Raw genomic sequence first — 11,440 nt, 5'->3', positions numbered from 1 at the left:
TCACAAGCTGGTATCCTGACTGTCTGTGCACGTATGCCACTGATCTCTCGCAGGCTCTGTGGTCACGTGCGCACTGCGCAGCTGATAGTTCTGCTCTGAGAAATAAAAATCGAAGCGAGATTTGCAGTTGCAGGGCATCAACAAGGTCCGTTTTACATATTAACCCTCTTACAACTGTATTTTCCTGCAACATATTTAAATGGCAGCACAATGCACTTTAGGCAATTGCGTCCAAATACTGTTTTATGTAGCCTAGGGGACAATATCCCAAGACACACTAATTCTTCTTTCGTGGCTCCAAGGAATGTCCATTCTTGATACAGGTTACGGCGCGTACTGTACTTAAATGCACGTACTGTACTTAAAAGTCAGATGTTAAACAGTCATTCCTTTATGTAGTCCAAAAGATCTCAGGCCATATTGAATGGAAATGGTTTATCTTGGTCTAACTGATATAAAACTGCCATGGTATCAGTAGCATATCTCCTCAAGAAAAAGTTAAAGGAGTAGTAAAGGGAAAATGCATGTTTAGCCCTGTTTTAAGGTTACGCATGATCATATACAATGGTTCAGATCAAAACGTTGACAAAGCTAGCATTTTCGAGAAAGTGGATAATTGCTCTACCACCGTTTTGGTCATACAATGGATGTGGATGGGCATCTTGAAAAATCATTCAAAAACATGTTAAACTCTTGATTTCAAAGACAAGAATCTCACCGAGGGTGTAATTGGTGTCTGTTGGTGTTCTGACATCAAATTCGCCACAAAGTATGAATCCTGTAGGGTTTTATTGATCATTTTATGAAATCCATTGACTTGTATTGAAGCGACCGTTGTAGATGTGTAGATCAATCTGCAGAGGGGATTCAGGAAGCGGAACTACTTACGGTAGCTATTGTTATTGTTTATGTTGCTAGGCTACCTAGTTTGCGGAAGTTTACACACGTATGTGCTGCGACTAAATAGTTATATGCTAAATATTTAAAAAAGCCTTTCCAGATGAACTAGAATCTTACTTTATGGCGAATTATATGTCAGAATGCCAACTAACACCTCTGTGAGTTTCTTGTCTTTGAAATCAAGATGTTTTTGAATGATTTTTCAAGATGCCCATCCACATCCATTGTATGACCAAAACGGTGGTAGAGCAATTATCAACTTTCTCGAAAATGCTAGCTTTGTCAACGTTTTGATCTGAACCATTGTATATGATCATAAGTAACCTTAAAACAGGGCTAAACATGCATTTTCCCTTTACTACTCCTTTAACTCTCAATGATAACCTGTGACCATATGGTGGTCCGCTGAGCCCCTCCAACTGGTCAATTAGAGAGGGGTGCCTTGCTATTTACTCAAACTACTGATAAGATGTTTGTTGCCCACCATAAACTGCTCCCTGGAGCTGCAATTGTGTGCCTCTGTTATTTTTGGCAACCCTTTTTACTACCACCTCCTCGGAAACAGTGGCATGCTACTAAGACTTTAGAATACCACCATTCAGAAGAAACCAGGAGACTGACCTGTGTTGCACATACGTCTACCACAGTTATTAATTAGCCTATGTATTGAGACTGCAGTAGTAACATCATTGACAAAGTCCAATTTTCCTCCAATTGAAGTAGCTCTCATCTTTGTTGATATCATAGCCAAAGAGTTAAGTTGTAATGTAATTTTAGTCTCTAAGTCTAAAGCAGCAGATCAGATGACTGTTGTTGTGGTTGTTGAGGAGGAGGAGCATATGAGGGTGATTAATGTCCTAACTTCTATCTGGGGGCTGGCTTGCTCAAATATGTCTATGGTCACATTTTGTCTGTTATCAATACAGTTGTGATAGGCCTAGTCATGAGAATGCTGACAAGACACACATACACCAGGAAAACAGTTTCAAAATACTCTCCTGTTAAAGGGATACCTCACTCAAAATAATGATATAGTATTGTCTTGCCTGCAGCTCATTCTAACAAATAGTTTCATTTTTTTTCAGTAGAGCTGAAGGTCAAGGTCAAGTTTATTTATATAGCACATGAAAAGTTGCACCAAAGTGCTTTACAGTATAAATGAAATAAAAACAGACAATACATACAAACAATACTGAATATAAAAGTGCACCATTTTAAAAACTACACAGTCATACCAGGGCCAGGGATGTATGGCTTAACTAGCCTTAGAAAGCCAGTGAAAACAGGTGAGTCTTTAGCTGTGATTTGAAAATATCTAGGGTCTGAACAGACCGAATTTGTAGCGGCAGGTTGTTCCACAGCTTCGGGGCAGCCACTGCAAAAGCTTGGTCGCCTTTAGTCCTGAGCCTAGACCTTGGGACATCCAGTTGAAGCTCATTTGATGACCTCAGTGCTCTATCTGGGGTGTGAACATGGAGAAGTTCAGCTAAGTACTGAGGGGGAGATTAAAGAAGACACTTTTGGTAAAAGACATAGACATGAATTTCAGAGGTGCAAAGAGTGGGGCAAAGGTCAATGAGGTGCAGCTGATGAGCTAAGATCCTTGCTCTGGTTCTAATGCTGTGTTTGGTCTTTGTGTGGTTTGGCCATGGTTTGGTCTTGTGCGACTAGTTGGCCTAGGCATTTGTCCTTGGTTAGGGTTCTGGTTGGATTTTTCCCTGCCATTAGTATTGTTATGGCATCCATCCACCAAAACTCAGGAGCACCAGCACCAGCCCTTCCCAGACCGTGTTGCTTTTATTAGGCTTTTCAAAAGGTTTTATGTTGTTAGGGACTCATTTTCCCAGTCTCACACCCACTCCCACTGGGGAAATGTGTGTTAACAGAATATTGGCCAAGGGAACAGGAAACAGCAACTGCAAGCCCTTAAAAATCGGATACATTTAAGGGCATTACAGGACACTTGCAAGCACAAATTCCCTTGTTTTGGCCAGGGAGCACATTATCTCATTTTATCAGCTGAACTCATAACATCATATGATAATCTAATATACACATGAGATCAGACAAGGAATTAAACAGTATGGAGTTTATTTTACACTATAATATACTGTATTTACCACTGTATTATCTTGCGTACCCTGAAATTACTGCTAAAAGTTCAAGGTGCTGACATGTGATGAGAGAGACCATGAAAAATGTGCTTGAAAGCCAATCAATATCAATCACAAAGGTTACAACTAAATAGCCAGCAAATTTCAGCAGACATGTTATTTGGATATGTCATTATTGTATGTCCAGTGTATAAGGTGAGGCGTGACTATTATGTACTCATATACAAATTTAAAATGCACACAAACATAAAAAATGTTCTGCAAATATAACAACTGTCCTGATTTTCTTTTATTATGAATAAAAGGTCTTTCAATGAGCACTCATGAAAAGAGACCAAATGTATCTGTTTATGTATCACAGTTTGTCAATAATTATACTGCCATTGCAATAGTTTCTCAGATATTACACAGGTGTCATTCAAACATGCATACATAATTATACATCCTGGTTGAATTCATAAAATTCAAAATATTTAAGTTCCCAAAACATTCAATGATTAAATTATACAATTTAACTTAAGTATTAACTGTTATTAAATGTTATAGCTGAGTTCTGCTAAATATCGGCAACATTTTGATTGAATACGTAATTTTATTTAGCCTACAGTGCAGTTTTAAACATGGATTACATCCACCAAGTGATAACACAGCTGAATCAACAATCTTGTAATGTACATTCATAGAGTAGCTGATGGGGATCCCAGTAAATACAGATCATCAATTAAATCCACACACTTCAGTTATTCATATTTTGAATTGTGTCAATATGTGAAATCAAACTTTCTTTTAAATCATGCCAAACCCCGCTATAGATTTTGGCTTGGTCCTGAGACAGAAAGTAAATATTTGGTATTAGTCTGATCTGAACAAATATCCCCAAATATTCTGTGTACAGCTAGAACCTAAATAGGAAATATAACCTTCACAACAGCAGAAAAGGCATAAATGTCAGGCTTGGTTAATTCAAGCAAAAACAATAACGATTTCATTCATTCATTCATTTCCATTTCTGAACTGTTAGAAAACACTAGAAAAAGGCAGATTACGTTTAAAACAAATTAGTTCCTGAATTATTGAGGTTCCCCAGCAAAGCACTCGTCTCTTTTTCCTTCTTCTCATCTCCTCAAGAGAGACAGCAGCTGTACTTTTCCACAGCACATGTGAAAAGCTTTAGGTTTCTAGATTGGAAGGCTTTAGGATCATAGGCTCAAAGGTTTGCAGACTGCTCCACTCTACACAGATATGGAGCCTTCTCTGAAGTTGGTCTTCCCTATGAGAACATTAAGCAGTGTTGCTCTGCCTTCTTGGGTCTCCTTCTGGGCTTCTTTGATGAGGTCATCCAGCCTGTCCTCATCTTCACGCCCCACTAGGTAGCCCTTGCCTCCATAACCATCGGCAACTATGTGATAATCTATGAGAAAGGGAACACCAACAGAAAAGACAAAATATATTGGTTGTCAGGTGTGAGTGCGATTCTTCACATACAGTACAATCTTCACTTGAAGAATTATATTATACAAAGGGGTTTAGTATTTTGAGTGGCATCCGACCTAAGGTTATTTTCTATGAACTATGGAATAACATTGCTTATCATGTGCACAACTAATATCAAGGATTCACAAGGTTACTATGACCTTAGTGAGTAAGGTTAGATGCCCTCATGGTAGTGGTGGTGGATGCTAAAATATTTTAGATTGCTATTCTTGCACTTTGCCTTCAGCACTAGATTATGCTCTTAGTCACTTGTTTTAGAAAGAAGAATCACCTGTGAGTTCTGGCAAGTAGTAGTACATTGGCTTTTCCTACGTTAAATGCAATTATTGTCAGTCGCTTTGGATAAAAGCGTCTGCTAAATGACTGTAATGTAATGTAAATGTAATGTAAGATCCAGACCTGTGAAGGCCAGGCCACAGGCTACATTGCTGCCCAGGATGGGCACCTGCTCCCTGGAGATCTGGCTCCAGCACGCATCATTGCCTACCAGGGCAATCACTGGAGTCTGGGAACAGTGAGAGAGAAGTCACTGATGTCTGTGAACTAGTGCTGATAATAGTGCATCCATTATTCATGACTGAATGCCGAAGACCTGGATGGTGTTCTAGAAGTGCACCTTATGCCTGGTGAAGGTGTCAAATTCTGCAATGCTGTATCCCAGAGACCCATCACCATAGATGATCCACACCTGGATGAGAAACGCCGTGTTATTCCACCTGGTAAGTATGCGAGTCAATAAAACCTACAACAAATACAAGACTATTATGGCCTGCTTTGAATCGTACCTCGGACTCAGGTCGGCAAAGTTTTGCCCCCAATGCAAACCCGCCTCCAACTCCCAGTGTCCCAAATGCCCCTGTTGGGATGAGGAGAATGTTAGGCTACCATAAAAAGACAGAGAGAAGTTACATTTTTGAGTCATGATGTGTGTTTGTGTGTGGGTGAGACACAAGTAAAAAATCAAGGTACAAACAGAATGTTCCAGACCTGGGTCCAGCCAGCGGAGCGGGCCTTTCGGTCTCATGATGTATGCAGCACTGCCAACAAAGTCCCCTCCGTCCGCCACAATGATGCTATCCTCGGCCAAAAGCTCGTCCACGCGGTGGAGCACGCTCAGAGGGTTCAAGTGGCGGTCCGTCTTCTCATCAGCCTTGGCCCTGGGAGTGAGGGCAATACACAGACCATTTCGACACACAAAGAAGACAACCGTATCATGAATGTGCTGTGGGCACCTGTAGACTGTACAAAAGCCACAGAATTAAGCAACTTTGAAAATCTGAACTCCATCAATCTTAAGCAGATGCATTGTATTAGTAAATGATGGTCCTCGGTTTGAAGATCGCATTTATATGTGGACTTTTACCTGTTGGCCTTCTCTTTGGTGACATCTCCTGTCTTGAGATTCTGGGGCCACTCCTCTGGGCATTTATGGCCCTTCAGGCCTTCGGAGAGGCGGAGGAGGAAGGAACCAGCATCACCTAAAAACAACAACAGATAAATGGTCATCATTGGGCAGCAATGGGACAAATACAGACATATTTTGTTCACAAAAACAGACAGTGTCTTCAGTCACTGAATGAACAAACCCTGAATGGCCACTGTGGGTTTCCAGAACATGTCAGAGTTCTTCAGCAGTTGGGTCCTGTCTCTGTTGATGGCGATGATCTTGCTGCGCCTATTTAGGACCCTGCCATAGCTCAACCTGAAGTCGCATACAGTACCTGCAAAACATGACAATTCAAACAGATTCAAAAGAATTAAGACATGGAAGAAAAACTAGATTCACCACAACAGTGCTCAGACTACTATGCATACAAATGGCCCATCAATTCCCTCTAGAGTATGCAATATAAAATGTTTTTCTAACTCTGACTTGGCACTTCTTATATCAAGTCAAGTCAGTTGTATTTGTCATATACTACCGTACATCATACAGGCACAATGTGTAGTGGAAATGTTCTTCCGTTAGCTCCCTAGTTTGTGCACACATTAAGCAATTTAAATGTAGTAAAAAGGAGTATGCAGTATGACGTGAAACAATGAGTTATGTATCTAGATCCAAGATACAGATAAACTGTACATGTGGAGGGAATAGTAATATCTCTGCCCAGAGGGTTATTCTCTTGAATTGAATTGACAATGAGAGTGCACGTAATGAGGATAGTCTGTCTCACCAGCCAGCAGCACAAGATCTGCATCCTTCAGGGCGTCTCGTCGATTCTGTCTGATGTGGATGGGACTGTCCCTTCCCAGCATGCCTCGTGACATGCCACCCAGGAAGCAGGGGATGCCCAGGGACTCCAGAGCCTTCCTGGAACACAATAAAAACAACACACTCAGACTGCTTGCACTGAACAAATGTTGGGTGTTATGAAGCCCCTTGTAATAGTACTGTAGGAAATACCTGATAACGTCCACAGGTGTTGGAGGTAGTGTTGCTTGGCTGCCCAGCAGAATGACAGGTTTCTTAGCTCTGCTCACCAGTTCAATACACTTCTGGACCTGGGAACGTTAATAAAGACAGTGAGCAACTGTCCTCTATTTCATCCTCTCATTCTTATATAATAAGCCATCATTCAACATGGTGGCTCCAGTACAATTATATGCCTAGATCATCACTACACTACACTCACTGTATAGTCTCACAGATCTGACAGAATGGCACAGGCAGCCTTACCTGGTCGTCTGTGGCCTGTGGGATGTTGACAGGAAGTGGGGACACATCTCTGCTTTCCCAGGCCCCAGCAAACAGGTTTATTAGATGGTTCTGAAGATACCTAGCAGACCAACGTTCCATTATGTTATCATCAACAACAGTTTTGCATATAGTGTGCAGGCTATAGTATGTAGGCCTTTATTGCACTGTGATGTTACGTTGATGTCAGTACAAAATTGAACTGCATGCCTGGTGTTATGTTTTATTCTCCATGCCAGGCAGTTAATGGCCTTCACAGGCTAAATTGTCATGGAACTGGACACAATAAAATAGGCTTACATAATTACATGTAAATCTAAATAAAACTTAATGGCTAAGTTACATCATGCTAAATGGTGCCAAAAGATCACCTGATAACTTACCAAGAGACAACTTTCCCCATCAGTCCTTTGGGGGGATTTTTGACTCCGAACTCCTTGGAGACCAGGTGGAAGGGGTAGAGGGTGTCAATGGGAAACTCTATGAATACTGGGCCCGGGGTTCCAGACTGGGCTATAGCCAGGGCCTTCCTCATTGTGGGGACAATCTCCCTCACATTCCTGATCGAGGCACAGAACTTACACAGAGGCTTGAAGAGGGACATCTGGTCTATGTCCTGCAGCGCTCCTCTACCCTGCACAACAACAGCAGTACACCAAGACGTCATGGCCATGCATCGGGAATGGATGGACTTTCCAACAGGAAAGCCTGTGGGTGTGTGAAATGGTACTTATTGTGTAATTTGTAAATGTGTAAATTGAGTATTGGAGTCTGTTAGTGAGCATAATCTTGGAGTTGGCAGCAATATTTCACTGTGACTGTACACGTATGTTACATGCGACAAAGAAATCTTGAATCTTGGTAGTGTCTTGGTTATATCAGCGGGATGACTCACTTGTAAACTTGGTTTGTAAACGCTGGCATTAACAGCTCGTGGTCAGAAGGCGGGTCATACTGCCAATTCACTTACCTGAAGCAGAGTGCCAGCAGCCCCACCCATGAGCAGCAGTGGAGACTCGGCCATCTGGGCGTTCTTCACTGCTGTGACCGTGTTAGTGAGGCCTGGCCCTGCCGTCACCGCAGCTACACCAACGGTGCCTGTGTGACAGAGAAAGACAGCCATCATTACAGTACGAACGAAGGGAAGTATCCTTGAGCAAAATGGTACACATCAACCACCAACAACTTTACCAGAGAGCCTGGCCACAGCGTCAGCCGCGAACACCGCTGTGGCCTCATGCCTGGTGTCCACAATGCGTATTCCCAGCTTCTCACAGGCCACCAGGATGGGGGAGATGTGTCCCCCGACCAGGGTGAACACAAACTTGACCCCGTGGGCACGCAGAACCTCGGCCACACTCTCTCCGCCATGGCGTGGGCTCTTGGTCTCAGTCTGTGGGAAGGATTGAAGGACTTTGGTATTTATCTGAATGGCAGCATGAAGACCTCAGGGCCAGTGGTGTTCATGCAATATGCTTAGGGTCAATTTCATTAAGCCAGTTTAGAGGAAGACCATAAATAAAAGTAAGTATGTTTCACAAATATCTGAAGGGAAGGGAATTTTACTGCACAAGAGGCCTAGGCCTGCTGAGGTTATCTGTCATAACGTTGCCTGCATATTTCACAATGCATTTTGTCCTTGGTCAGTGACACAACCTCAACCCTTCACCTAGTGTTGTGATAGCCTTTGTGTTAGATAGCCATTACACAGTTCAAAGTTGACTTCCTCTCACATTACATGAATGGAATCCCTACAACAGGGGCTGACCCAGCTCCTGATTACTGACCTTATCCTGGAACAGTATGCGGATGTCTAAAAATACGTTTTATATAGTAGCTATATAGTAGGTGGTTATTATTATAAATATAGAGTTTAAAGAGTGAAACAGAAGACATTTGGACAAGGAGACAAATATAGCCTAGTAACCCTACCGATCTTTAGTCTGAAACGTGTCAGTTGCACCCGAGTGTCAGGTTCAGGTGATCAGTGGAGAAAGCTTGAAATGAGTAGCGTTATTAGAATAAAACAAGACAATGCTTCTAAATTAAATAACCTACCTTGTGAAACAACTGGTACAACAAGCCAAGTTTGTAGGCAGCAAATATCAGTCCTCCAACGGTAAAACCTATAGAGCACCCTAGAACGGTGCCAATGTCGTGCCAAAGATCCATCTCGCGGTAACGTCTGTTTACTAAAATAAGGAAGCTGTTTTAATTAAGCTGTATTTACAGAGCAGCCTTGTCTACTCGTTGCAATATCCAAGTGTTTTTATTGAAAGAGGGAGCACCGACAACTGCTCAACCTGCATAAATTGTCCATGTAATTTCTAGAAATCCACTGCATAAAGCATTACAAGCTGCAGCAATTCATTTCCAATTTGAGTGCAAGCGCACTGCAATGCCTGTACGCAGACTACAGTCACAATCGGACAATTTCAAATGACTGATGAATGCTCTTCCTGCTGCTGTCACTGAGAGTTCCGTATATAACCTACTGCAACTCCAAGCACTCTTGTGGTGGACAACGCTGTAATTCACTACCGGGTCTTTGTGAATATGGCAACATTATCACAATGATGTACAAGCAATTCGTCCAATAGAAAGCTCCTTTGCTGATGGGGGCGTCACCAATTCGTGTCGGAGAGAGCTCTAGGCTAGGCTATTTTTTGTGCATGGCTGTAAGCCAGCGCACCACAGATAACATTTGTCAGGTTGTCTATCCCCATTTCCCTCCATCCTGTTGTTGACCTGCATTTCTATGTTGCCACCACAAGAGGCAGTGGTCCCAGCACACCAAAATAAATATGCTATGACATATTGCACCTTCAAGTTCTTTGGTAGTAGTTCTTTGGTAGTGTAGTGGATAAAGCATCTGACTCCCATGCGGAAGGTAAGGGGTTCAGGCCCTGGTGGGGAAGAATTTGGGAAATAATACCCACACCCTCTGCTAGCCTGTGGGTTTATTACTGTGTTCACTTTTGGCCTTTCCATCCCTCTCCCTCTCTCCTTTCACTCTCCTTTCCCCTTTTTTGGAAGTACTGGAGAGATTCCATTGGAACAAAAACACTATAACATCGCACATTTTCAAGTTCCTTGCTAGTGTAGTGGATAAAGTGCCCGACATCCATGCAGAAGATCCTGGTTGAGCATGAGCCTGTTTGATTTTTAACTTTAGCCACGACCTTTCTTCCTCTCCTCTCTGCCCCCTTTTTTTCAGACGGACGGGAGATATCCCATGGGAACAAAAGTTTTTTTTGTGTGTGTGTCACATTGTATACGCTTCCATCGTATTCTTTTTTCTTTTTTTTTTTAAAGATATATATTTTTTAAAGATATTATTTAGGGCTTTTCAGCTTTAATGGGACAGGACAGTTTGAGAGAGACAGGAAACGTGGGAGAGAGAGAGGGGGGAGGACATGTGGCACAGGACCCGAGCATCGAACCCTGGTCCGCCGCGCGAAGGACTAGCCTTCATATGGGGCACGCCTTACCCGGTGAGCTACCGGGGCGCCCCTGCTTCCATCATATTCTAAGTCATCTTCTATATCCTCAAAATCCGATAAATATTCAGACATATTGCACACCATATTCTAGGCACCAACAAGCCGATCGTAGCATAGATAATGTGAGCCGCGAGTGTAGCCTACAGACGGAGAATAGGCAGTCTGCGTGCTGCTCTGCGCATGCGTGCTGGAGCAAGTGGGGAAGCTTTATTTCGTTTCTAGAGACATTTCTAAATATCATATTACAGAGGCATGTGAAAACCACAACAAGCCCTCACTCTATGGAAGCACAACTAGCGATTCATAAAAATAGATTGATGAAAACAACCGTTTTGCGGCAGAAAATACATTTTTTAGAAGTTGCATTCTCGGTGCCCCGTCCGCCGCCATTACATGGATATACTTACATTTCTTCTACAGGCCTCCGAATTACACCAAAGTTATCTCGGTGAGTCAAACGTCTTATAATATGCCGTAAATAAGGTCCAGGTTGTCAAAAAAGAGCCTTCTCCTTTAATGGGGTGGATCAGTTTTTCATTTAGTTCCGACTATATGCTCCTGATGACATTATGTTCAAATGCAGCTGGATTTGAAAGATAGGCGCTGGCTTCGCCCCTATGCCCATGTTTTGTAGTATTTTATTCCAGACTAGGGCAGAGGCAACAGACACATGACACTGAAAAAAATTACCTCTTGCCCTGCACTGTTGCTGGGGCAGAGGTAAAAATAGTGCC

General features: G+C 42.5%; 1 protein-coding gene across 1 annotated transcript; it reads right to left on the bottom strand.

Annotated features, from left to right (window-relative positions):
• Window positions 1–3,347: 3,347 nt before the first annotated feature.
• Window positions 3,348–9,657, bottom strand: ilvbl (ilvB (bacterial acetolactate synthase)-like). The gene is made up of 14 exons (XM_084439602.1): window positions 9,262–9,657; window positions 8,395–8,596; window positions 8,174–8,301; window positions 7,587–7,837; window positions 7,186–7,285; window positions 6,913–7,010; window positions 6,683–6,819; window positions 6,095–6,229; window positions 5,872–5,986; window positions 5,496–5,665; window positions 5,294–5,364; window positions 5,125–5,196; window positions 4,908–5,013; window positions 3,348–4,425 (listed from the first exon to the last, which is right to left on the bottom strand). The coding sequence occupies exons 1-14, from the start codon at window positions 9,373–9,375 to the stop codon at window positions 4,247–4,249; spliced, it is 1,878 nt and encodes a 625-aa protein (XP_084295728.1). The 5' UTR covers window positions 9,376–9,657; the 3' UTR covers window positions 3,348–4,246.
• Window positions 9,658–11,440: the final 1,783 nt, after the last annotated feature.

This window comes from Borostomias antarcticus, assembly GCF_949987555.1.
Source record: "Borostomias antarcticus genome assembly, chromosome: 1".
NCBI lineage: Eukaryota > Metazoa > Chordata > Actinopteri > Stomiiformes > Stomiidae > Borostomias > Borostomias antarcticus.
Note: the sequence above shows the minus strand (reverse complement) of the source record. Positions and strands in the feature narration are given on the sequence as shown.